Raw genomic sequence first — 27,649 nt, 5'->3', positions numbered from 1 at the left:
TAAGGTGGCCATTTAAACCTTGAAGTGTGTTATCTGACCCTCACACTTGCCTGCATTAAATACCACCCGTCACCACACTGCCCAAATTTAGCATCATGTTCAGCAGACATTGTGGGCCAAAGATACTGTTCCTGTGCTGTTCTATGTTCTAAACCGTCATAATGGCACGCGTCTCCCCCCGACCCCCTTTAAAACAAGCCCCCTTGAGCCTGTTTCAATAATGCAGAAAGACTCCCACACAATGGAAACCTTCCCAGTACAAAGACACAACCCAATCACCTATTTACACTTGGCTTTATTGGAAAGAACATCCAGGATTTTGATGCATAAAATACTCACTGCATGGGAACACAGTATTAGAACGAGATTTTGCTAACATTCAAAACAGGGATTGACAGTCTGTAGAATCCTGGCACGTCCAATTATGTCAAAAACTAAGAACCTAGACAATACAGTAATCCAATGTGACCCTACTGTGAAACAGTTAAGAATGGTACAATACATACATGCAGCTTTTTTCTCTCATTTGGCCACAGAGGTTGTCACCATATAACCTGCCGCAATGTGTTTCTTTTTCTTTGAAACTAATATAATTAGATGGAATTAAGTTTTCTCCGTTCATTTTGGCATCCATCCTTTGCATATATCCCAAACAACTTCCCAACACCAATTTTGGAACAGCATCATTCACTTGGGGCATCACGATAGTGAAGCTACTACATGCTCAGTTCTTGTGTTGGGGGTAGGATCCACACAACTCTGGATGCAAGCGTGTGATAACTAATGCATGTTCTAGCTCGGACTTGGAAAGGTAACTGTCAACAGGGATGGACTTTAAAAAGGTCCAACAGCCCACAATACAAGCAGGCATCTCCACTCGGTTGTACACTTCAATCTGTGGGTCAATGTACAAGTTTGTACGCGGTGTTGGGATGGAGAGGGCTGGGGAACTGATGACACAACTCACAAAAATCCCCAAACATTTAACATTAAGCAGCAATTTTTATAATTCAGGAAGCATTTATGCATTTTGTGGTGTTAAAAAGGATATCACAAAGTTTCACTATTACTGCAAAGGAATAGACCATGCCATGACACTTAGTTATGAGCACTTTTTTTGCACGATCTGGATTTTTCGTATTTCTGGCCAAACATAAGTTTCTGGGATCTGCTGAAAGAAACAAGTCATGCATGTGAAAATTGCATTACCCAGGGATGGAACTGGCTGGCATCAAACTGCAACATTTTTATTTAATGCAATAGTTTCAATACACCAAGAGATGGATGCGATGCCATATTGCAGCAGATCACAGGAATAGGTAGTATACATTAAACAGTTGTGTAAACTGATCTCAAAAATGGCAGCATCATTAATTACTATGCCTTATTTTCATCCCTGATCAATGTCTAATTAATTTTGGATTTGAAGCCTAATTTCAGCACACCTGCCTGTGAAAATAGTTACTTTGTGAATTGAGTGTATGTTTTGGCACAATAGTTAATATAATAGTGTTAACCATGCGAAAGGCTGTTTTTAAATAACTAGTGGCTTTCAGACGAGAAGGAACAGAATGGTACTGAGCATGTATAGCTGTACAACTTTCAAATATTACAATTGGTAACCCAGTTTTTTCAATTTTGGAACTTGGGAGAATCCATGTTGGACGCAACTCCTCTGCTGTAGAAGAACGTCCAATAAATTGCATTAATCAAATTACCCAACTCATAATCAGTGCAGCTTGGAGTTGGCTTTGCACACATCACTTCCCAGAAGTAAATTGGAAAGCATTAAACCTGCATTGCCTCAAAATTTATTCCAACAGGCTGCCCTATTTGACTATTGTTGCTAATTAAAAGTAAATTTGAATCCAAGTTCGATAAGATTTTATGAGGTTCAATCTCTGGAGACATAGAATACCCCCATCCTTTCCTAATCTGAATTGTTGATTAAAAAAAAAGGGGGGGGTTTTTGTGCAAAATAACTACAGTAAACAAGATAAAGATGCACAGAGAACTCATCCTACTTCAGAACTTCTAAGATTAACTCTACCGTCGTCCTATCAGAAGGACGGTATTAACACTTGAAGCACTTTATCCTCTGTTGAAGGAAGGAAATCAGAAATAATTCAATTCAGATATGGCGTCATCTGTGTTTATGTCACTTCAAAAGCACTCAAGCAGACATTTTATAATTTTATTTTCATCCAAATAGATTACCAGTAAACATCCTCAAAATTGATATTTCACAATCCAGGTGAATTATTACCTGAAGGTGGATTTCTCCTCACTCCTCCTCTATTCACATCGACAAGTGTGCACATAAAACCCAGGAGTGCAAGGGCTAGTTGCAGCACCTTCTCCATTTCCCATTTAAGATCATTTATCTTAATGGATCAGCAATAGATCTATATACGCAAGCCTCTTGCTGGTTTAACAAGTTAGTGCAGTAAACAATTATTTCAAGCTTTTAAAAAAAAATAAAAAATTTGGAGGGCACAAATTAGTTTGGGTTACATAATCAGGTAATTCCAAGTCATCGTACCCAGCTAATGTGGACAACTGGTAGAGCAACAAGTCAAGGATCAGTTGGCTACCAAGACAGAGCTTGAAATGCTCAGCTGGTCAGGGAGATTCTACCGAGGGAGAAAACCAGTTATTTGCATCACTCCAGACACTGCCAGGTCTGCCAATGCACATTCAATAGTTCCTTTACACATTTCCAGCATTTTTCTTTTGGATTATTAAATGTGTGTCAATTCCAACTCACACCAGCAAAGTTTCCTTCAAAATGGACCAATACGCCAATAAATTAGTGGTGTACAAAAATTAATTCTGAAAAGTGGAAGCAACTGCTTAGGCCAAAATACATAAATAAGATGGCTTTGTGCCATCTACTTCCAAAATTCAATTCCATTCTAGTTCTTAAGCCCACGTTTTGGTACAATGTGTAACCACTACTTTTTCTGCTCATTTAGCATAATGGGAATTTCTATCCATGGTCTTCCAATTCAGAAAGCACTTGTGATCCACTCCACTGAAGACAGAGTATGCCTCAAAAGAAATCGAAGGCCAATACACAATCATCAACCCCCACCTCAAATCCATTCACAGAAGAGGAGAGCACAGGATTTGGGCGAGACTGGATTTTACATTTGCATTATCAGAAATGACTGTCACATTAAAGACATCCCTTGGTTTTACCAGGTTTAAAATTACTACGCAATGCAGATTTAACATTCCAAATCAGAGGTTAAGACTATTTTCTGTCAGAGGAGTACGTACACACGTCACAGCCCGCAATCAGCCAAAGACGTACCCGACAGTTTCTTTCAAAGCCACCAGGTTATTCTATTTGTGCAAATAAAAAAATACATCTCTCTCCGTTGTAGATGTAGTGCGAATGCAAGAAATCTTGCTGATTAATTTGACTGCTGACTTTTATTATGCAAACAGTGAACTTCGGACATTTTAAGCCTGTGTCCCAAAACACACATGTTAGCCCAACAGCTTCATGTTTTCACATGTGACACTCATGAAGGTTCCAAACTACACCAAGGGCCCCAAAGTAAAACCACAGGGAGCGGTGGAGAAAAGAAATTGCATTGAAAAATCAAATCAAAAGAAAAAAATCAGTTCTTGCATAATTTAACTAAGCCAGTATTCCTTCCAACTTTTGTTTTCACACCTGTCACGTCAGCTTGAAAATAAATCACCCATTGAAGGAGTGATCCTTCTTTTAAGTGTACATCATTTCGGCCATGTGTGACATTTTTTTGGGGATATACAGGTAATATTCCATGTATCCCGACAGGTCTTCGATGGTGATGTCTTCAACAAATGCCCTGGCCTCTTCAGAGCAAGAGCGTGGGGAACCCGCAGCCCCAGTGCCTGGCTGAGTTCTTCGACTGGTCTCGGCTGCATCCCTCTCGCACTCCGATATCACGCTGCGAAGCCCGGTGAAGGAGTACACCTCGACATCTTGCCACCGCTTGCAGCGGCACTCTTTCTCTCGCGAGCAGCGGCAGGGGTCGGTCCGGTGAAGCTTCGACAGGGACCGGAAGTCGGAGGACGGCCTGGACTTCAGGGCCGCTAGTTTCGGGGTCTCGGAAGGGGAATCAGTGCGTGATTCGGTGCCATTTACAACTGCGGGTTCTTCCGATGGCTCCAGCGAGAAGACGGTGGGGACTTTAGCGCCAAACACAGCTTCAGGCTGCCCGGCCTTACAGCACTCTTTGGGAGGCTGGACTGCAAGGCCCTGGTAAGGCTCCGTTTGGTTGCTGTGCTTCACTTGCGAGCTGGCTGAGGGCACTGCGGAACTGCAGTAAGTAAATTTAGGAGGATGAAGAATGGGCGATTTGGAACGTCTTCTCCGCTGAGTTCTGATGGCACCACGCGATGGCTTTCTGGTGGAGCTGTATGTTTTTTTTCCCCATGTCGGCAAGAGGGCACAAAAGAGAAACCATTGTTAACTTGAGAGATTCAAGGCACTGCAAATCCTGGTATGTTGAGCAAAACATAAAGTGCTGGCGGAACTCAGCAAGTCAGGCAGCATATGTGGAGGGAATGGACAGGCAATGTTGTTTTGGGTCGGAATCCTTCTTCAGGTAGGGATAGGCGACGTTGAGTCAAGACTAGAGTCTGAAGAAAGGTCCCAACCCAAAGCATCACCTGTCCATTCCTTCCACAGTTGCTGCCTGTCCCGCTGAGTTCTTCCAGCACTGTTTTGCTCACATTGTTAAAATAGAACGCTGCAGCACAAGAACAGGCCTTTTGGCCCAGCTGACTGATCTCTTCTGCCTGCACATGATCCGTATCACTCTATTTCCTGCATGTTCATGTGTCTTTTCCAAAAGCCTCTTAAATGCCACTGTCCCATCAGCCTCCACCACCATCACTGGCAGTGCATTCCAGGCACCTTGCCCTGCACATCTTCATTAAGCTTTCCCCCTCTCACATTATAGCTATGTCCTCTAGTGTTGGACATTTCCACCCTGGGAACAATGTTCTGACTGTTAGAACATTTTCTACAAAATACCACTTTCCAGTTGCAACACACCCTGCAGTCTACATTGTGCATAATTTGTGAATTGGGACTTTCCACCAATTAAGGACATACGGTAAAGAGGGCTTATCACAAACCAGAAAGGTCTTACCACAACTCAGAAAAGGTCTTTCCACAAACACTGCATGCTACTTTGTTAAAAGGATTGAGAGAAGAGGGGAGGAACAGATGCAAAGACGTGTTTTTATAGCACCACTCAGGACAAGGTGCTTCACAACAATCCAGTGTTTCTGAGGTAAAGCCACCTTGTAGTGTCATGTGACACGCAAGTGCCCACAAACATCAATGCAATAAAAGCCTTCTTCAAACTGAATGTTGTCTTGGGGTTAAAATTGGAAAGGGTGGGTGTGAGACAAAGTGATAGGTGGATGCAGGTGAGGGGGTCGGAGATGTCTGAACAGCAGATAGGTGGAGCAAGTGACAAAGGCCAGAGATGAAATGGAGGAAAAAGGTGTCAGATAAGGATTGAAATGTAGATGGAGGGACATTGGTGGAAGGGGACATGGGGATGGCAAAGAGGGACAGGATAGTGGGAGAACTGGGTGCACACAGGGGTGGGGGTGGCGTTAGAAAATTCCACAAAAAGTAGGACCAGATGCAGAGTTTTCAACTCAGGGCAAATATTCACTTTCTCAATTGCTTGTGAGCCATTAATAGTAAAAAAAACACTGATAATTTACATCAGGAAAGACGAACTTTAGTCGCAAAGCAATAATATTGAATAAAACTTTGACATGTTGGAACAAACTTGGGAAAGGTAATTCTGGGGTGGGGAAGGAGCATACAGTAGAAAGGTAGCTCCGAGGTAGATGGGGTGGGGGGGAGCATGAGATCGCTTTGACAGCAAAGTCAAAAGGTTGATACAATATGCTGGAGTAACAGTGAGAAAAGGAATAGGTAACATTTCGGGTCAGAACCTTTTTTCATACTGATCAAACATGTCAAAAGGTTGATGCATTCAACCAACTTCTGGGCCTAGTAAAATGTGGCACTGCCGACACAACCAACTTCTGGGCCAAGTAAAATGTGGCACTGCCGACACTTCTTCACCTTCTCCCTTTTTGCACAGAGCTTTTAAAAGGTTTGCTACTCTTGAATATCTGTGCATGGGTTGACCAAGCCCAGGATTCCAATGAAACTGGAATCCAGTTTAGATACTACTGGGCTGTTCTAGAGAAGATAAATCTTAGCACAATTATTGATTCAATTCTATAAAACCTTTATATTGTGCATTTATAACATTATACAAGTATCGATTAGAGCTGGTTTAGGTTTACACAATGCTGACTTGATGCAAACTTCAAAAGTCATTGCCGAGTGTCAGCTGCTTACCCGTGCCAGCTCTCTTTGGAAGAACATACTGTCCTGGCCTTAGCTCCGTCAGGGCTGCCTCGCATTGATGTCCTTGAAGTAGTTGCTTCAGTGTTTATGTGGACAGATGCAGGCGCAGCACTGTAAACAGAAGCAAACAACAGTCAACATTAGTTTTCTCACTTGTGCCCAATCCATCAGCCCCATAGAAAGACACTGACTTGATACCTGCTTTGATCACAAACTATGGATGGGAACTAAACAAAATGATCTCAGGCAGCAGGCGCCAATCCGGCCTCCCAATATACACCGCCCTGGCTGTGTGCACACTGCGGCCATCAGGAAAATGGTACACCACTGATTTCCAGCAAATGGTGGTCCGACACCTTTAATTCAGACAAAATTACGAGTTTGCACTTGAAATCACAGCTGGAAGTCCCCCCAAGAAAATGCCGTGACCTCCATTGGTTGGGCAAAGCGGATAATACAGCAAGGCTCTGGAACCAACGGTGCTGGAAAATCAGTGGTGGACGTGTACGTTTGAAAACCGAGAAGACTAGGTTCATAACATGAGTCATAAGAGCAGAAGTAGGTATTTCGGTCCATCGTGTCTACTCTGCCATTGAATCGTGTCTGGTTTATATTTCCCTCTCAATCCCATTCTCCTGCCTTCTCCCTGTAACCTTTGACACACTTACTAATCAAAAAAGTGAATCTTCAATTTAAAAATACCCAATGACTTGGCCTCTACTGCTGTCTGTGGCAATGAATTCCACAGATTCATCACTCTATGGCCCAAGAAATTACTCATCTCTTTTCTAAAAGTATGTCCTTCAAAATGTTTCTTGAACCTTCAAGAAAGGGTCAAGAATAGCTTCTTCCCAACAACCACCAGGCTCTTGAACACTACACACTAACTTCAACAGTTCAATTGTATGATGGTACTTTACTGTCAGATGTACTTGGGTGGAGTGAAATTAATTTTTTGCTCACAGGTCAGTAAAAATCTTACCATACTCAAGCTCAAAATCATGCTCAAGTGTAGGATTAGTAGATTACACTGAGACAGTACACAATAGTCACCATGTTTCTGGCACCATCTTGTAGGATTGCAATGCAAAGTTGTTAAAAATGTGGAGTCTTACCCTTGAAGGCCCATTGCCCTGGGTCAGTGTTACAGGGGTTGGCCAGGCGATGTTGTTAGCTTCCACCAGTCCAAACCCCTACAACTCGCTCTGAAGTTCTTAGCTCAGGCAACTATGAACCATGGACTGTCTTTGGTTGCACTAAGGACTTGGATTTTTTTGCACTAGTATTGGGGCGATTAATTTATTGAATTTTTGTTTATTATATAGTGTCGATGTGTATTGTGATTACAGGCCTGTAATGCTGTTGCAAGTAAGAATTCCATTGTTCCGTTGTCGGTACATGTGACAATTAAACACTTGATTCTTTGTGTAGGAAGGAACTGCAGATATTGGTTTATACTGGAGTAACTCAGCGGGTTAGGCAGCATCTCTGAAGAAAAAGGATGGGTGATGTTTCGGTCTGAAGAAGGGTTCCAACTCTTGATTCTTTCTTGACCAATCCAAAATGCATCAAGTGAGAAGCCCACCACAAGGAACAAATGTACCCAAAACATTAACACTAAAACTTGAAATGATGCAAAATTTAAAGTAACAACAAATAATGGTTGTCACTACATTACAGCTGTTAACTTGCAATTTTTCTTTCAGCATGAACTGACAGATCTCTAAAATAACAACACCCAACTTATAACAAATAACTGATTGAGAGGTTTAATAGCAAGATGCTTTGTAATTCTTAGATTGACAGGTCACTAGAAATTATGAATACATTTAAAAATAAATCACTTGCTGCTGTAATAGACAATAGACAATAGACAATAGGTGCAGGAGTAGGCCATTCAGCCCTTCGAGCCAGCACCGCCATTCAATGCGATCATGGCTGATCACTATCAATCAGTACCCCGTTCCTGCCTTCTCCCCATACCCCCTCACTCCGCTATCCTTAAGAGCTCTATCCAGCTCTCTCTTGAAAGCATCCAACGAACTGGCCTCCACTGCCTTCTGAGGCAGAGAATTCCACACCTTCACCACCCTCTGACTGAAAAAGTTCTTCCTCATCTCCGTTCTAAATGGCCTACCCCTTATTCTCAAACTGTGGCCCCTTGTTCTGGACTCCCCCAACATTGGGAACATGTTATCTGCCTCTAATGTGTCCAATCCCCTAATTATCTTATATGTTTCAATAAGATCCCCCCTCATCCTTCTAAATTCCAGTGTATACAAGCCCAATCGCTCCAGTCTTTCAACATACGACAGTCCCGCCATTCCGGGAATTAATCTAGTGAACCTACGCTGCACGCCCTCCATAGCAAGAATAGCCTTCCTCAAATTTGGAGACCAAAACTGCACACAGTACTCCAGGTGCGGTCTCACCAGGGCCCGGTACAACTGTAGAAGGACCTCTTTGCTCCTATACTCAACTCCTCTTGTTACGAAGGCCAACATTCCATTGGCTTTCTTCACTGCCTGCTGAACCTGCATGCTTCCTTTCATTGACTGATGCACTAGGACACCCAGATCTCGTTGAACTCCCCCTCCTCCTAACTTGACACCATTCAGATAATAATCTGCCTTTCTATTCTTACTTCCAAAGTGAATAACCTCACACTTATCTACATTAAACTGCATCTGCCATGTATCCGCCCACTCACACAACCTGTCCAGGTCACCCTGCAGCCTTATTGCATCTTCCTCACAATTCACACTACCCCCCAACTTAGTATCATCTGCAAATTTGCTAATGGTACTTTTAATCCCTTCGTCTAAGTCATTAATGTATATCGTAAATAGCTGGGGTCCCAGCACCGAACCTTGCGGTACCCCACTGGTCACTGCCTGCCATTCCGAAAGGGACCCATTTATCCCCACTCTTTGCTTTCTGTCTGTTAACCAATTTTCTATCCATGTCAGTACCCTACCCCCAATACCATGTGCCCTAATTTTGCCCACTAATCTCCTATGTGGGACCTTGTCGAAGGCTTTCTGAAAGTCGAGGTACACCACATCCACTGACTCTCCCTTGTCAATTTTCCTAGTTACATCCTCAAAAAATTCCAGTAGATTTGTCAAGCATGATTTCCCCTTCGTAAATCCATGCTGACTCGGAACGATCCCGTTACTGCTATCCAAATGCTCAGCAATTTCGTCTTTTATAATTGACTCCAGCATTTTCCCCACCACTGATGTCAGACTAACTGGTCTATAATTACCCGTTTTCTCTCTCCCTCCTTTCTTAAAAAGTGGGATAACATTTGCTATTCTCCAATCCACAGGAACTGATCCTGAATCTATAGAACATTGAAAAATGATCTCCAATGCTTCCACTATTTCTAGAGCCACCTCCTTAAGTACTCTGGGATGCAGACCATCAGGCCCTGGGGATTTATCAGCCTTCAGTCCCATCAGTCTACCCAAAACCATTTCCTGCCTAATGTGGATTTCCTTCAGTTCCTCCATCTCCCTAGGTTCTCCAGCCCCTAGAACATTTGGGAGATTGTGTGTATCTTCCTCAGTGAAGACAGATCCAAAGTAACGGTTTAACTCGTCTGCCATTTCTTTGTTCCCCATAATAAATTCCCCTGCTTCTGTCTTCAAGGGACCCACATTTGCCTTGACTATTTTTTTCCTCTTCACGTACCTAAAAAAACTTTTGCTATCCTCCTTTATATTATTGGCTAGTTTACCCTCGTACCTCATCTTTTCTCCTCGTATTGCCTTTTTAGTTAACTTTTGTTGCTCTTTAAAAGAGTCCCAATCCTCTGTCTTCCCACTCTTCTTTGCTATGTTATACTTCCTCTCCTTAATTTTTATGCTGTCCCTGACTTCCCTTGTCAGCCACAGGTGTCTCTTACTCCCCTTAGAGTCTTTCCACCTCTTTGGAATAAATTGATCCTGCAACCTCTGCATTATTCCCAGGAATACCTGCCATTGCTGTTCTACCGTCTTCCCTGCTAGGGCCTCCTTCCAATCAATTTTGGCCAGCTCCCGCCTCATGCCTCTGTAATCCCCTTTGCTATACTGTAATACCGACATTTCCGATTTTCCCTTCTGCCTTTCCATTTGCAGAGTAAAACTTATCATGTTGTGATCACTGCCTCCTAATGGCTCTTTTACCTCTAGTCCCCTTATCAGATCAGGATCATTACACAACACTAAATCCAGAATTGCCTTCTCCCTGGTAGGCTCCAGTACAAGCTGTTCTAAGAATCCATCTCGAAGGCACTCTACAAACTCTCTTTCCTGGGGTCCATTTCCAACCTGATTTTCCCAGTCTACCTGCATGTTGAAATCTCCCATAACCACCGTAGCATTACATTTTTGACACGCCAATTTTATCTCTTGATTTAACTTGCACCCTAAGTCGAGGCTACTGTTTGGGGGCCTATAGATAACTCCCATTAGGGTCTTTTTACCCTTACAATTTCTCATTTCTATCCATACTGATTCAACATCTCCTGATTCTATGTCACCCCTTGCAAGGGAATGAATATCATTCCTTACCATCAGAGCAACCCCACCCCCTCTGCCCACCTGTCTGTCTTTTCTATACGTTGTGTACCCCTGAATATTCAGTTCCCAGCCCTGGTCCTCTTGTAGCCATGTCTCAGTGATCCCTACAACATCATACTTGCCCATGACTAACTGAGCCTCAAGCTCATCCACTTTATTTTTTATACTACGCGCATTTAAATACCTCTGCAGTTTTAATACTTGCACTAATATAGAGGAAGATTTAAAAGGCACCTTTCATAGATACTACTTTGGAAAGTTATTTATAATTTGCAGCAAAAAGGACAGAGCAAGATTGTCCATAACACTGGGCTGTGCTCTAGATGGAAGTGATTATAATCAGAGGGCTTTCACAAGCTATGTAATCACCATGGGATCTTGAGGTGACTTTTAGCATTAACCTTGCAGACATTCGAAGGAGCCAACAGGAAAACTCAGTGCAGAATGTGAAATAAATCAGGGTGTAGCTATATGATAAAATAAAGAGAAATGCAACGTGTTGAAAATTATGCCAGGCTGCAGCTGTATAGCAGTTACTCAATTAACGTTTCAGGTTGATCATCTTTTGTCTGAATTCAGAAAAAAGTTTGAAATTATGATGTTTTAAGTGGTGGGGTGGGAGATTGAACGAAAAATGGACACCAAGACAATGACACAAAATGGCACCCGAGAGGTGGTTTAGTTTAGAGATACAACATAGAAACAGGCCCTTTGGCCCAACGGGTTCACACTGACCATCGATCACCCGTTCATACAAGTATTATTCCCTACACATTCAGGGCAATTTACAGAGGCCAATTAATCTGTGAATCGGCATGTCTTTGGGATGAGAGAGGAAACCCACATGGTCAGAGAGAATGTGTAAACTTTAGCTGCTGTTTCCCTAATGGATCGCTAGCAACTGGCCTCAAACAGCTCACCGCTCATGTGCACTGTCATAATCTGTGGCTTCAGACTGTTTTGGTTTCCTTGCTATCCAAGCTGTCTATTACCTCCGGTGCTGCCATTGGATTTAAACAGTCAAACTTTGTATTCTGCTAGTGCAGCTGATCTCAGTCTTTCCTCCTGTGGCCGTGGCCCCCAATACCTGACGAGCATTCAGAACCACCTTTAATCAGCTTAAGGGTAAAGAGTGTTTAATTGTCATTTGTTCTGAAAATGTAACAATGAAATTCTTACTTGAAGCAGTATAACAAGTCTGTAAACACAATTCGCAGAGAAAACACAATAGATTTAAAAAAGTTCAATGTTTAAAAAAGCAATATTGGTACAAAAAGCCCACAGTACCTAGTAGCATGGCAGTTCGCAGTTCATTTGGTATTTGTAGGGTTCAAGAGCCTGATGGCTGTTGGGAAGAAGCTGTTCCTGAACCTCGAGTTCATGGTCATCAGGCTCCTGCACCTTCTTTCCGATGGCAGGAGTGAAATGAGAGCATGGCAAGGGTGGTGTGGGTCATTGATGATGCTTGCTGCCTTTTTGAGGTCAGTACCTGTGACCGACTGGGCAGCATCCATCACTTTTTTCCGCACCATGACACATGAAGTGCTGCAGGCTGGATGTAGGGTCTCCCAGAATTATTGCTTCCCCTGAAGGGCTGGATGTGTACCAGTGATATTCACACTAAATGATTGACTAGACTTACCGTTCAGAATCCACTTTAAGCTTTTTGAATGCCATCTGCAGGCTCTCCTCATCCTCACCACCTTTTCCCTCCGGTTCCATGTTGGGGAAAACAGCCTGGCTAGATGTTATCTGGAACAGAGATTGCAAGTTGAAGAGTTACAAAACTGGAAGTTTACATTGAAAGTTTTGGATTTTCAAAATACATCCAAAAGCTGCTTGGATTGATAGTCATAAAATGTTGGAGTAACTCAGTGGGTCAGGCAGCATCTCTGGAGAAAATGGATAGGTGACGTTTTGGGTTGGGACCCTTCTACAGACTCAATCGAAAGAATTAACTCACTTCATTCTGAAGAAGTGGCCCAACCCAAAACATCACCTATCCATTTTCTCCAGAGATGCTTCCTAACCTGCTGAGTTGCTCCAACATTGTGTCTTTCTAAAAGAAAAATCCCACTACAGCAGAGATTTTAGGTTTAGGTATATTTATCACATATAAAATGTCAAATAACATTGTTTAAATATATATTTTACCGAAAGCACTTTGTTTAATATGTGGTCAAAGTAGCAATTTTTGGTTTGAATCAAATCTTCAAAAACTGACACTCATTAAAACATTAGTCATTTACTCATAACTAAGTGCCAATAATAGGGGGGAAAAATGTCCTCTTCCCATCAGTAGTTCAGTTTATCAAGTTGTCTCAGAATGAGTGGGTGGCTACTTAGCATTTTATGTCTATCTTTGGTATAAACCAACATCTGCATTTCCTATTTATTAGCTATATAAATTGTACTACGACAAACTCCAGGAACTCTGATCCATCAAACCTGGACTCACATGGTTCCCGTTCACTATACCACCACTAGTGTCATGTCATGCCCAGTTCCTACATTCTGTTATACTATTTCCTCTTCCCACCCACCCAGATCAATCACCTCCTTTAAGAACAGAACATACTGAAAAAATTCAGGAGACATCTGCAGAGAGAGAAACAGTTATTGTTTCAAGTGTGGTCAAGGCAGATACTACAGTCGCATTTAAGAGACTTCTTCAGGGAATGGAGGGATATACATCATGTGCAGGCAGATAAGAGTTTGTCTTGGTATCATGTTAGGCACAGACATTGTGGGCCAAAGGGCCTATTCCTGTGCTTTACTGTTGAAGCATTAACAGATTTACAGCATCAGTAATTTTTGCTTTTTTGAACATTTCAGCTTGCTGACTTAACCGAATCCTTCATCCTCCCTTGAAATCTTTGAAATATTTTTAAAGATTCTTAACATTCTAGTTGCCACTCTTCCGTTTCATGCAAATTGTCAAGGCGCCTCGCGATCAAGGGCACAAAAAAGTAGAGCAAATCTGAAATGAAGAACCAAGTGATGCTCTTCAAAGTTTTGGTGCCATCATGTGGTCAATTAAATGAACACCAGCTATCTACATCTTGAAGATAAACAACTGCAGATGCTGGAATCTTGAGCAAAACGCAAAGTGCTGGAGGAACTCAGCGGATCCAGCAGCATCTGCGAAGTAGATGGGTGCGATGTCTCGAGTTGGGACCCTACTTCAGTCCAGTGGATGTTCAGTCACAGATTTAGCTCAGACTTAAGTGTTCGGCTCCAAAATGTCCCCATCCATTCCCATCCACAGATGGTGCCTGATCCACTGAATTACTCTAGAACTTTGTATTTACACATTGGTACTAGCCAGATAATGTTCCTGCCTTCTACCATTATTTCTGCTGCAACTTTCTTGTATGCTGGCTCAGGTGTTTGGATTCGCGCTTTGTCATCAAGCCTTCCTCCATCAAATGAAACATCCTTTCACTACAATAACTTTTGAAACAAAGTGCGAGTTGTCTGCAGAGTTTGCACGTTCTCCCTGCGACTGGATGGGGTTTCTTCCCACATCCCAGAGACGTATGGGTTTATAGGTAATTTGGCTTCGAAATTGCCCGAAGTGTGTAGGGAGTGGATGAGAAAGTGGCATAACATAGAACTAGTGTGAACGGGCGAGCAATGGTCAGTGTGGACTCAGTAGAAAGAAGGGGCCCGTTTCCAAGCTCCATCTTTAAACTAAATCCAAAGAGCCAAGTTGAAGAGGGGAGTGGAAGTAGAGAGTTTAGGCCATTACATGAATAGAGTGGAGAAACAAAAAACTGCAAATGCTAGTTAAGTAAAAACAGCAAAGTGCTGGAGTAACTCAGCGGGTCTGGCAACAGTGGCGGCATGGTGGCGCAGCAGTAGAGTTGCTGCCTTACAGCGCATGCAGCGCCGGAGGACCGGGTTTGATCCCGACTACGGGGGCTGTCTGCAGAGTTTGTACGTTCTCCCTGTGACCTGCGTGTGTTTTCTCCGAGATCTTCGGTTTCCTCCCACACTCCAGACATACAGGTTTGTAGGTTAATTGGCTTGGTAAATGTAAAAATTGTCCCTAGTGTGTGTAGGATAGTGTTAATGTGCGGGGATCGCTGGTCGGCACAGACCTTGTGGACCGAAGGGCCTGTTTCCGCACTGTATCTCTAAACTAAACTAAACACCTCTGGAGAACCTTGATAAATGGTGTTTCGGGTCAGGACCGTTCTTCAGACCAATGTGATGAAGGTGGTAGCTAAACAAATTTGCAAGGAGGCATGTCTTGTGCCATCGGGAAGAAGGTATAGGAGCCTGAAAACTAATATCCAGGTTCAAGAACGGCTTCTTCCCAACAATCCATACAGCTATTGAATGCTATGAACCCCAACTAAACTTTGAACTGTCTTGATTGCACTAGTGCCCTAGGCTTTTTTTGGACTTTATTTTTAAGTCATTAAGTTATTTTTTGTTTATTATATTACCCATTGAATACAAACCTGGTGTGCTGTTGCTGCAAGTAAGAATTCTGCTGTTCCATTTCGGTACGTATGACAATAAAACACTTGATTGAGGTTGAACAGAAAATATTCTGCTGTGTAAGAGTAAGCTGTGAGCTCTCCATTGATGGTAGATCAGAGAGAGGGCAACAATGGAAAATACTAGCAAACTGCCTGCAAAGGTAGCAGACGATCAGTGTGATGACACAGTTCCACCATGGAGATGGCAAAGCACAGACTTTGAGAGAATTTAGCTATACTGCGCCTGGGGAAATAGATAAAGAAAATAAGACATATGTAATACGAGTCTTAATGTGAAAGTCTTGAGTGGCAACTGAATATGGGATTTGCAGCTCAGTTTGGAAATTAAAGAGGACAACATAGGGTGTGCACATACAGGTTCAGTCTCACGTAACAGTTCAAGGATTAAGTGAGAGTGGATCACATCTCAACAATACTGAACTACAAAATATTGTTTATCCAAGATGGTTTAAGCCAATTGAACAAACGTTAGCTTGATCGCTGATGGAGAAAACAAAGCTTGGTCTTACGATGAAATGATGAGAGGTCTATCCTGGTCTTATGCTAGCAACAGAGCATAAACCAAAGCATACAGGGAATGGTGGGAGATGTCACTGTTGATAGTGTTGTATAAGCAGCTTTATAAAAAACAGATGCAACCATGAGAAAGTACAGCGTTGCAAGGCTTTGAGCAGTCATTATAAAGAATATCTCAAAGTACTGCACAGAATTGAGTTGAAGTTGATTCAGAGGGCTGTGGAGGTAAAAATCCTGGAATCACAAGAAACAGTTGATGCCAATGGGAGTAAGGGGGTACATGGGAAGATGGTGGGAAAGCACTCTTACTGACAGGACTAGTAGTACTTGTGCTCCCCAACTTACGTGAGGATTACGTCCTGTGGACCCTTGTGTAAGTCAGATGTTTCGCAAGTCAGAAACGGAATTGCCACTGCGCATGTGTAAATTTACGATTCAATGCGGAGACTACGTGGGATCATACACGAGAACCTCTAACAGGGCTTGCAAAAACAGCCGCATGTGCAGTAATGCACTGCTACCGAGATATGCAACTCGGAAATAAAGCAGTGGGCTTAAAGAATCGCTAAAGTGCACGTTTATGCAAGTCGTCTTTTGCGCAAGTCGGGGAGTGCCTGTAATTGAAATACTTGTCATTATATTAGTTTAGAGATACAGCATGGGGAAAAAGGCCTCCAGCCCACTGAGTCTACGCTGACCATTGATCATCCATCCCCATTAGTTCTGTAATGGGATAAAAGTTACAAAAAACCACAGTACAAAACTTTGATGGTTGAAATTTTCCAATCATAAAACTAAACCATTATGCTCTGATGCAGTGACAGCTACAGCCATTATTAAATTCTGATAAAAGTAATACCATGCAAAGATAAAAGTTACTATATTACAGGGATTTAACAAACTGAAAATAAGGAATGATTCAGCCACCGAAACAAACTATTTATTTCCAAGTAAATATTTTTCTCCCAGAGACTAAACAATAGACAATGAGGACAGTTGTGTGGGCAAACAAAGTTTCTTGGTTTAATTGCACTATGGCTGATTAATAGTTATGGGGCCGTTGAGTTCATTCCTAAACAGAAGCCTTTGAGAAACAGGTCATGCAAAAACAGCTGCCATTAATTGTTAAAGAATAGCACGCAAATTAACTTAGCCGGATCTAGACTAAATTACTATAGAAACAGATTCAAGGAAAGTGAAGGTGAATAGAAATAATTCAGGAAAATCCTAGTATTGATAAACAGAGTTAAGTTTCAGATTGTGGTTAGCTGTGCAGAAAACCTTATTCCCTCTCCATTTAAAAAAATGCACAGCTCCCTGCTCATCAGCAAAGCCATTTTAATTTACAATTTCAGTACAGTTCTGATGGAAAATTCACTTCTTTTTTACTTTTACTGATAAGTTGTCGAATTGTATTCACACTGGTTAACAGTATTCAGTGAGCAATCCAATCTGCCGAGTTGTTCCCCAGTAACATAGTGGAATTAATGTTCTTTGCACAGATACATTGGGTCCGTTAATCTTCTTTCCCACAGCTTTTCCAATATTTGTCCATTTCATTTTGATAGCTATTACTTAACGTGCATCCTCTACTCTCCATCAATGTCTTGTAAATTGAAATATTACACAGAAGATTGATATTATAACAATATTCTAATAGAGTCAGAGTCATACTGTGTGGAAACAGGCCCTTTAGCCCAATTTGTCCATGCCAACCAACATGTCCCATCGAGACTAGACCCAACTGCCTGTGTTAGCCTGTATCCCTCCAAACCCATCCTATCCATGTACGTGTTTAAATGTTTCTTAAACAATGGAAAAGTACTTGCCTCAACTAGTTCCTCCGGCAGCTCGTTCCATACACCCACCACCCTTTGTATAAAAAATGTTGCCCCTTAGGTTCCTATTAAATCTTTTCCCCCTCATCTTAAACCTTGGATCTCACTTTCCCTACTCTGGGCAAGAGACTGTTTATCTGACCTATTCCTCTCATGATTCTGTACACCTCAAAGGATCACCCCTCATCCTCCTGTGCTCCAAGTAATGGGAGTCCTATCCTGCTCATTTTAATTTTATAGCTCAAAATAAAAAAGTTCCTCTTTATTTGTTTGAGCCAACGTAGGATAAAATCATAACGTGCATGAGAGGCTCCTGGATAGAACTCCGACATTTAGCCATCTTATGCAGTTTACACAGTACTTATGCAGCCACCGAGTGGTACTGTAAAAGCTTGACTACATTAAACATTGATTACAGCTCCACCAACTGGCAAGTGGAAAAACAGTCTTAAAATTCATCACGAGCAAAACCAAAACAAACTGCTAAAGAAACTCAGCAGGTCAAGTAGTGTCCGTTGTGGAGGCGAGAGGGTGGAAAATGGTGGCCATTTCAGGTAGAGACCCCACATCAACACTGATACTCAGTAAACTGGTGCAAGGGTCCCTACACAAAACATTTGGAACATAGAAAAATACAGCACAGAAACAGGCCTTCCAGCCCATAATGTCAGTGTTGGAACATAATGCCAAGATTAATTTTATCTGCCCATACAAGATCCATATCCCTGCATTGCTAGCATACCCATGTGCCCATCTAAAAGCCTCTTAAACACAACTAACATATCAGCCTCCTACACACTCCTGGCAGCCCATTCCCTGTGGAGGCAGAGGGATGACTGTCATTTAGGTCGAGACCCTGCAGCAGTGAACAAGCATTCTACTAACTCCACTTACTGCTGTTAAATACCTCTACATAGCTGAAAGCTCTCAACCACATTACTGCATTCAGTAGATCTCTTCCTTACCTCCTACAGGCCCCTGATAGATTCCCTAACTTTTAGTAAATTCTCTACTGAGGTGAGGCATAGAGTCAGAAAAGTTCAGCACAGGTTTCCTTGGCCACCAAGTCCCCGCTGCAACATTATTCTATCTACACATCTAGAGACAATTTACAGAAGCCAATTAACCTAAAAATCTGCAGGTCTTTGGGATTATGGTAGAAAACCCATAGCACCAGGAGAGAGAACTTACAAACTCCATACAGACAGCACCCGTGGTCAGGATCGAACCTAGGTCTCAGCCACTATGCCACTGTGCCTTCCACTAGTCTTTAGTGCCCTCTAGTTTTTGATATTTCTACCTTGGGAAAACTGTTCTGACAGAATTATGGTTGTTGTTTTAACACGACTTTTTAAAGGACCTCTCAATAAACAGCACAAATCTTCAGCAGATTTATGTTCTCAATCTTGCAACAACATTACCACTGAACTAAACAAAAGGGGAAAAATTAAAAAAGGCTTTAATTTTAGATAGAAACAAAATGTTCAGCGGGTCAGGCAACATCCCTGGAGAACACAGATAGGTGATATTTCAGGTCAGAATCCTTCTTCAAACGACAGTGGGGAGCAGGTAAAATAAACTGGAAGTGAAAAGAGGCACAACAAATCGCAGCAGGCAACAGGTGACCTCAGGCAAGGGGGGTTCCTTGATAGGCAGGTTGCTGGAGACAGAAACAGGTGTGATCCCAAGATAGATACATAGCTGTGGTGTAGAGCTAGTTAACAACATTTTAGTGGAAGAGGGGGGCTATAATGTTGCTCTCCTCTTCGCTGAGGCAAGTGACGGGTCACTGGGAGACAAGATTGTATTATGCTCCATCCATATAACATGCATAAAATTTGGCATTCAACTGCACAGTATATCACATGGTGCAGTTTCAGCAAGAGCTGATCAAAGACTGAATCTAACAGATTCAAACAGAAAGCCTCCCGTGGAAACAATGAGTCGGATTAATCATTCATTCACCCTCCTCTCAAAAATCATAAATAATGTACTGGAATGCAGCTTAAAAGATCACACGGCCGGTGAGGAAATCCCACTAAACCCTGCATTTTGTATCGGTTATAGGCTGCCTCAGAAATATACCTCAAATTGTATTACAAAAAATAAGAATTAATGATCAAGTGAGAAAAGAGAGATATTTACAAGGATTAGTTTGTAGAAGATGCTACAAACATAGATGTAGCAAGGCAACTCCAAAAGATGCACTGACTGCCAGTGATTGGAGGGATAAAATTAAAATAAGTGTCCCTACCAGTTAGTTAGTTTAATTTATTGTCACATGTACCAAGGTACAGTGAAAAGCTTTTGTTGCATACTTACCAGTCAGCGGAAAGACAACACATAACACCTACAATCAGCATCTGCAGTTATTTTCCTACATATAATTACTAGTGCACCATTTACTAGTGTACATGGCAGAGAAATGAACCTCACTCATCGACTGATCAAAAGATTTGGCATGAAAACAGGCCTTCCGTCCCACACTGATCATCAAATATCAGTTCACACTAGTTCTTTGTTATCCCACTTATTCATCCTCTCCCAACAATTTTACAAAGGCCAATTAACCTACAAACCCGCTTGTCTTTGGGAAGCAGGGGGAAACCAGAGACCCTGGAGGAAACTCACAGGGAGAACGTGCAAACTCCACACAGGTTAGGATCCAACTTGGGTCTCTGGCGCAATGAGGCAGTAGCTCTACCATGCACCACTCTGATGAGTAAATCATCCACGCCAACGCCACTGGTCTTAGCATCCCTGATCAAATACTGCTTTTTAAGTAAAGCTTGCCATAAACATGCAAAATGGGTGAAACTTTTTGCATTTGGTTTTTCAAAGTAATGGTTATAAATGAAAGCCAATCACAAGACTAAACTGGAAGCTAAAGATAGTTGATTTCCCAATAATTCACATTGTTCACATAATACCTTAACAATGGTCAATAGTCGTTTATTTGTCACATACACATGTGTAGTGAAATGAAACATTACCCACAGTTCAACAATAAGACCAATAAGAATATCAATAAAAATGCAATGCAATAACACAGTCATAAACTAACACCAAACAAAAGAAACATCCATCACAGTGAGTCTCCTCCTGTCCAGAATGTCTTTTCACTTCCCCTGCCGTCTTCTCCCGGTCAGGCTGTTGAAGTTGCCACGTCGGGGCGGTCGGTGCTCCCGACATTGAAGCCCCCGCCGGACAGAGAAAAACCCCGCGGCCTATTTCAGGCCCGCGGCGGGCTGACCCAAGCCCTTCGATTCGGGGCGGGCGAAGACGTCGCCGCTGCCGGAGCTCCCGATGTCGGCCCCCACCCAAGGGCCTGTGGGCTTCCGACGTCCACGCGGCCCGCGCCGAAGCCTCCGGAGAAGAGTCACAGCCGCTCCCGCAGCATCTGAAGGCAGCCAGCGCCGCAGGTGGTGAACCAGAGCCCCAGGTAGTCCCAGGTGCCTGGCCGGTGGTAGGCCGCAGCGGGAACGGAGACACGACACAGAAACAAAGGTCGCGTCTCCGCTCGGGAGAGACAATGTTACAGTTCCCGTTCCCTCCCCCCCCCCAACATAACATACAAACACTACACCATATTAAAACTACAATTCATACAAAAACAACAAAAAACACAAAGACAGACGGACTGCAGGCAAGCCGCAGCTGTGACGGCTTTTACATGAGCCTTTTACAAGAGATAAAACGGACTTTCAAAAATGTGTTTTGCTGGAGATCAGCTCAAAATGAAAAGTTTTCACAAAAAGATATTTAATTGTGTTGCATCTTCTATTTAACATAATTATGACCAATGTTTAGACATTAATTCTGCTTTGGGAAATGAACAATGAACTGTCTTTAGTTGCACTAATGGCAGTAGAGTAGCGCAGCAGTAGAATTGCTGCCTTACAGCACCAGAGACCTGGGTTTGATCACGACTACGGGTGCTTTCTGTAACGAGTTTGTACGTTCTCCCTGTGACTGCATGGGTTTTCTCTGGGTGCTCTGGTTTCATCCCACATTCCAAAGACATTCCATTTTCCAAAAAAGCTTGTAGGTTAATTGGAGTTTGTAAATTGTTCCTAGTGCGCAGGGTAATGCTAGTGTACACGGATGATCAATGGCCGGCGCAGACTCGGTGGGCCGAAGGGCCTGTTTCTACACTGTCTCTCTATATTCTAAGACTCTTGTATAAGGTAGGGACATATATATTTAAATTTTATTCCTCCGATCTCTGGCATTTTTTGGAGTTCTCTTGTTTGTGGCTTCAGGACTTTTTATGCACTCTTGTTAGACTTATTAGTTTATTGAATTTGTGTATTACTTATGTGTATTGTGTTTACAAGCCTATTATGCTGCTGTATGTACGTCATTGTTCCATTGTCAGTACAACACAATTAAACACAACGGGGTAAAAAGCTTTTATTGGAGATACAATGTCGACGTCGACCATCGATCAGCCAAACACTAGTTTGACGTCATCCCTCTTTTGCATCCTACACATTAGGGACAATTTCACAAACGCTGAGGTATTACAAAATGCTGGAGTAACTCAGCAGATCAGGCAGCATCTAGGAGAGAGGGAATGGGTGACGTTTCGGGTCGAGACCCTTCTTCAGACTGAAGAAGGGTCTCGACCCGAAATGTCACCCATTCCCTCTCTCCTAGATGCTGCCTGACCTGCTGAGTTACTCCAGCATTTTGTGATAACTGCAGATACTGGTACAAATCAAAGGTATTTTCCTACACATATTTCACAAAAGCTAATTAATGCACAAACCTGCATGTGTTTTTGGACTGTGGGAGGAAATCAGAACACCTGAAGGAAATCCACGTTGTCACAGGGAGAACATACAAACTCCGCACAGACAGCAGCTGAGGTCAGGATTGAATCCGGGTCCCAGCCGTTGTGAGGCAGAACCTCAGGGAAATTGCACACATTCTCAAATAAATATGCAAGTGCACAATTGGAAATTAATTATAACCAGCAAAGGAATTTACACACAGGAAATCTGATCTGCTGCTGGAAATTCCAAACCATGGCAGATCAGAAAATGACACGTATTGGGGAAAATCCCAAATTGAAACAGTCACCGAAGCAGGATAAGATCATTGCTTAATAACTATTACGTTTTATGCTTCGGTTGTAAATTGTAGTTTCATAATTGTTTCAAAATAAAGTATAATTGCTAAAGAAATTACCATTCACAGTCATACTTTAAAATTAAACTCAAATACAATTCCCAATAGGTCCTTTCACCTGTTTCAGAACCTACATCCAGGTACTCATTTCCACCGATTTGACCAGTAAACTCTGAGTAAACATCACAGGTTCTACAACAGGCAAGCAATCTTCATTTAAATGAAACAAGTAAGCAGGTTCTATAATTAGTGGGTAAAACACTGAATTTGATATGGCAATTAGACGAGTCATATCTTCCGTGCTGACCAAGATGCCCCATCTAAGCTAGTCCCATTGGCCTGTGTTTGGCCCATATCTTTTAAAATATAATAATGATTTGAATAAAACTTCCTCCAGCACACAGCAGACCAATGGTGAGTAAGGTGGGCCTAAAACTGTTGCGCTATCGTGTACCATTTTGGCTGTACCATTTCTGGATCAAACAAATACACAAACATACAAGATGAGAGATTTAGTAATTAATATATCCATCTATCTATCTTTCTTCTGGCAGGTTGTTCCATATACCCACCTTTCTTGTAGTGAAAAGCTGCCCCTCACGTTCCTACTAAATCTTCCCCTCTCACCTTAAACTTGTGTCCTCTGGTTCTTGATTCCCCTACCTACGCTTGGGATACACTCACCCTATATATCCCAAGGAGTTTTCTCGATCCCCACCCCAAAAATTGTGCTGGAATGAACTCCCAAGCATACTGCTATTTCCAAATGGAAGTAACTGCTTATAATTAATTTATCCCTGATCAGAGCGACATCTCTGCAAAGGTCACAGTCAGCTTTGACAGTTTCCAAAATCCTGCGCTGAAAACAGATTTTCCATTTAGATTTATTTATAATAATTTTCCCTCTATAAAACTTACATAACCAGATTATACAGTTTTGAAGTAGAGACATTCAGCTGACAGTCTGACTACTCCTTATGCAACCTGTGGTTAGTCTTAATGTAACAAACTTGGACATGCACAACCTACATAGTGCCCTTTTCAGGATCTGCAGACTCAATTTATCAGATCGGCCAGGTAAATTTAGAAATTGAAAGTATCAAAATTCAGGTATTTTTTAAACCCAACCAGCAAATATTCAATTTTTATTCCAAAAAACAGTAAAGCACATTACTTTCCTCAATATATTTATAATTATATTGTAATGACATCAATACATTTTCCAATCACATAACCATTTTTTCATTTCAGCCCTTCCCCATAGCAATTCTTACCTTTAAATAGTCATACAAGCAACTGGAATTTCCCTCATTTAGTTTCTTGAAGTCGGTGATCTTAATCTTTCTCTTGCTTTCATTTTCTATGCAGCCTTGTGAAACGCTGGTCAGTATTTCTTGCATGTGGGAATACAAAAAACAAGTGTAGAAATGATTTGACATTTTAAAAGATGTATTCACAAGCAGACATAAATACCACTTTGCATGCAGCACAGAATCAGGAAATACTAAATTATAATTATTGTATAAGTTTAATTGCAGTTAAGATTACTACTATGTACTCTCTTCCTGTGACCGTTTGGGTTCCATGAGTGAGGTGTTAGATACTGCACCAGAGCATCTGGTAGAACAGTTCTTCTAATGGGAATCAATTGAATGACCCTTCTCATTTACCGCTAAGAAAATAATGTAGGATTGCTGCAATACCATAGAATTTAGCAGGAACAACTATAGCTAAATATAATAACAATGAAAATAATATGGTGTCTGAAGTAAATGTCTAATCAAGTGTACTTATTTGTTAATTGATTCTGGAATTAAACATTTTGTCAGTAATGTTAATTATGAAACCGATCTGCTATCAAAAAACCCAAACTCAATTAAAAAATCCCTTTGGAAATTTAATTGCAGCCCTTAGTTTGGTAGCTTTATTGTTTAGGACTTGGCAAATTCATAGTGTTTCTGCCATGATGAGGGACAAAGGAATCCCCCACTCATTCTATGTGTAGGAAAGAGCTGCAGATGCTGGTTTAATTTGAAGGTAGACACAAAATGCTGGAGTAACTCAGCAGGACAGGCAGCATCTCTGGAGAGAAGGAATGGGCGACGTTGCAGGTCAAGACCCTTCTTCAGACTGATCCACTAATTCTACGCCCACTGACATTTTGCAAATATCATCATCCTCCTCTCCACCCCCCTATCCACATGGGCCCCCAGACAGAACAGTAAATGCTCAATGGGACAGGAGGATTGGTAGTTTGAGAAGTGGTGCCATCCTTCCACCACTTTACAGAACATGGAAGTAATTACTACCCATCATGTGAGGTGATAGCCATATGTGGCCATCCAAACCCTGGAAATCTATAGTAGCAGTGCAAGGCAGCAGGATTACCATTTTTTTCAATACATGACAAGCAATTAATGGAAGTCGTACCAGACCTAGATATATTCACTACGTCAAAGTTCAATAATTAGTCAAACATAACTAATCACCTGCTAGCTCGTACCAAAAGAAAACCAATAAAAGTTTGAAGTTTTTTCACAATAACATATCTCCTTTTTCCTCCTCACTTCTTTGTTATTTTTCAGCCAATGCCAAATTCTATCTGACACAATGTAGAAACAGGCCCTCTGGCCGACCAATGATCACCCATGTACTACTTTTAGTGTTATACCAAAGATAGACAATTTTTTTGTAATATTTTTAAAGCAGAAATAGATTAGTACAAGTGTCAGGGGTTGTGGGGAGAAGGCAGGAGAATGGGGTTAGGAGAGATAGATCAGCCATGTTTGAATGGCGGGTTAGACTTGATGGGCCGAAGGGCCTAATTCTGCTCCCATCACATATGACATGAAATTACCGGTGTAACTCAGCGGGTCAGGCAGCATCTCTGGAAAAAAGGAATAGTGACGTTTTGGGTTGGATTCTTGTTTCTTACACATTAGCGTTATCCCAGATATACATCCTATACACTCGGGGTAATGTACAGAAGCCACTTAACCTACAAACCTGTGCATCATTGGAATGTGGAAGGAAACCGGAACACTGGAATAATAACCACAGGGAGAATGTGCAAACTCTGTATAGACAACACCTGCAGTCAGGATCAAGCCAGTGCCTCTGGTGGCTGTGAGGCAGCAGCTCTACCACAGCACCAAAGTGCCGGACCTTTATTTCATATTTTATTTCATATTTCAGATACAGCGCGGCAACAGGCCTTTTCGGCCCACCAAGTCCGCACCGCCCAGTGATCCCCGCACACTAACACTATTCTACACACACCAGGGACAACTTTTACATTTACCCAGTCAATTAACCTACATACCTGTACGTCTTTGGAGTGTGGGAGGAAACCGAAGATCTCGGAGAAAACCCACGCAGGTCACGGGGAGAACGTACAAACTCCTTACAGTACAGCACCCATAGTCAGGATCGAACCTGAGTCTCCAACACTGCATTCGCTGTAAAGCAGCAACTCTACCGCTGCGCTACCGTGCCGCCCTTAGTTTTATTTAAATTGCAGAGAACCTTCTCAGTATTACACATCAATCTTTTCCTCAGCTGCATACATGTCCATGCTTAGGGCCCACGGTACTGAGAACTTCCAAGTCCACATGGACCACACAGAAATTCAGCATGAATGCTGGAAGAATCAGACCACTCCTACCCCATCAGGCATCTCCAGTTCCACCTGTGGCCAGGGCAGGATGGAAGAAGGTTCCACGCAGGCTTCATTTGGGGGTTTTAAATTGGAGTTCAAGCAATTCAGCCTCACCCCCAAGAAGAATAGAAACAACCAATGTGTAAATACCTCTGCTTTGCATTGCTTGTGCAGAATGATCTAATGATCTATAACGGAAGGCACAAAGTGCTGGAGAAGCTCAGCAGGTCATGCATAATCTCTGGAGGACATGAATAGGTGACGTTTCAGGTTGGGACCCTTCTTGAGAGTACCCACGAAACATCACTTATTCATGTTCTCCAGAGATGCTGCCTGACCCACTGCATTACTCCAGCACTGTCATTTTTTGTAAACCAGTATTTACAGTTCCTTGTATCCACATAATCTATAATGGGACTAAATCATTTCATAAAGGATGTTAAAAAGGTGACTGGAGTAAAGTGCTGGATTAACTCAGCTGGTTGGAAGGGTCCCGAACCAAAAGGTCACCTATCAACATTCTCCAGAGATGCTGCCTGACCCACTGAGTTACTCCAGCACTTGTCATTTTCTGCATCTACAATTCCTTGTACTTAACTTTAAAAAAAAGGTCACCTCAATAAAATTTGGGAGGCATCAATAAGGCATTAAGCACTGCAACCCTTCAACCAACTCCAGCAGTCAAACACGAATTTCAAATGCATGTTCCAAAAAAACACATCTAAAATTTTGCTTTCAATAATTACAAACGATACAATATTTAAAATATAGATCTTAGTTGCCAAAGATAAGGATGCTGCTTGCACTCAGCCAGAACGCCCAAATAATATTTTCATGCGCAAAAAAATAATCAGAAGCTAGGCTCGTCATGAGCCCCAAATAGCAGGTCCCTCATGAATGGCTTTAGTAAACCACTGACCATTTGTTCCCCAGAGACCTCTGGTGCAGGAGCCTCAATAGAAGCAACCAAGTGCAGGAAATGCATACCTTAAGAAAGATCAGCACAAACAAGACGGCCAAGG

General features: G+C 42.1%; 1 protein-coding gene across 3 annotated transcripts in view; it reads right to left on the bottom strand.

Annotated features, from left to right (window-relative positions):
• Positions 1-284: 284 nt before the first annotated feature.
• oser1 (oxidative stress responsive serine-rich 1) overlaps positions 285-27,649 on the bottom strand; it is a 39,330-nt gene continuing 11,965 nt past the window's right edge. For all 3 annotated transcript variants that reach the window (XM_078418849.1, XM_078418848.1, XM_078418847.1), the window contains 4 exons: positions 24,244-24,362; positions 12,614-12,723; positions 6,395-6,514; positions 285-4,412 (listed from right to left, as the gene is read on the bottom strand). In XM_078418849.1, coding sequence (XP_078274975.1) covers positions 3,737-4,412; positions 6,395-6,514; positions 12,614-12,693 — 876 coding nt within the window. In that variant the 5' untranslated portion in view covers positions 12,694-12,723; positions 24,244-24,362 and the 3' untranslated portion in view covers positions 285-3,736. The remainder of the gene's footprint in view (positions 4,413-6,394; positions 6,515-12,613; positions 12,724-24,243; positions 24,363-27,649) is intronic.

This window comes from Rhinoraja longicauda, chromosome 22, assembly GCF_053455715.1.
Source record: "Rhinoraja longicauda isolate Sanriku21f chromosome 22, sRhiLon1.1, whole genome shotgun sequence".
In the NCBI taxonomy this organism is placed as follows: Eukaryota; Metazoa; Chordata; class Chondrichthyes; order Rajiformes; family Arhynchobatidae; genus Rhinoraja; species Rhinoraja longicauda.
This window is presented reverse-complemented; position numbering and strand designations above follow the sequence as displayed.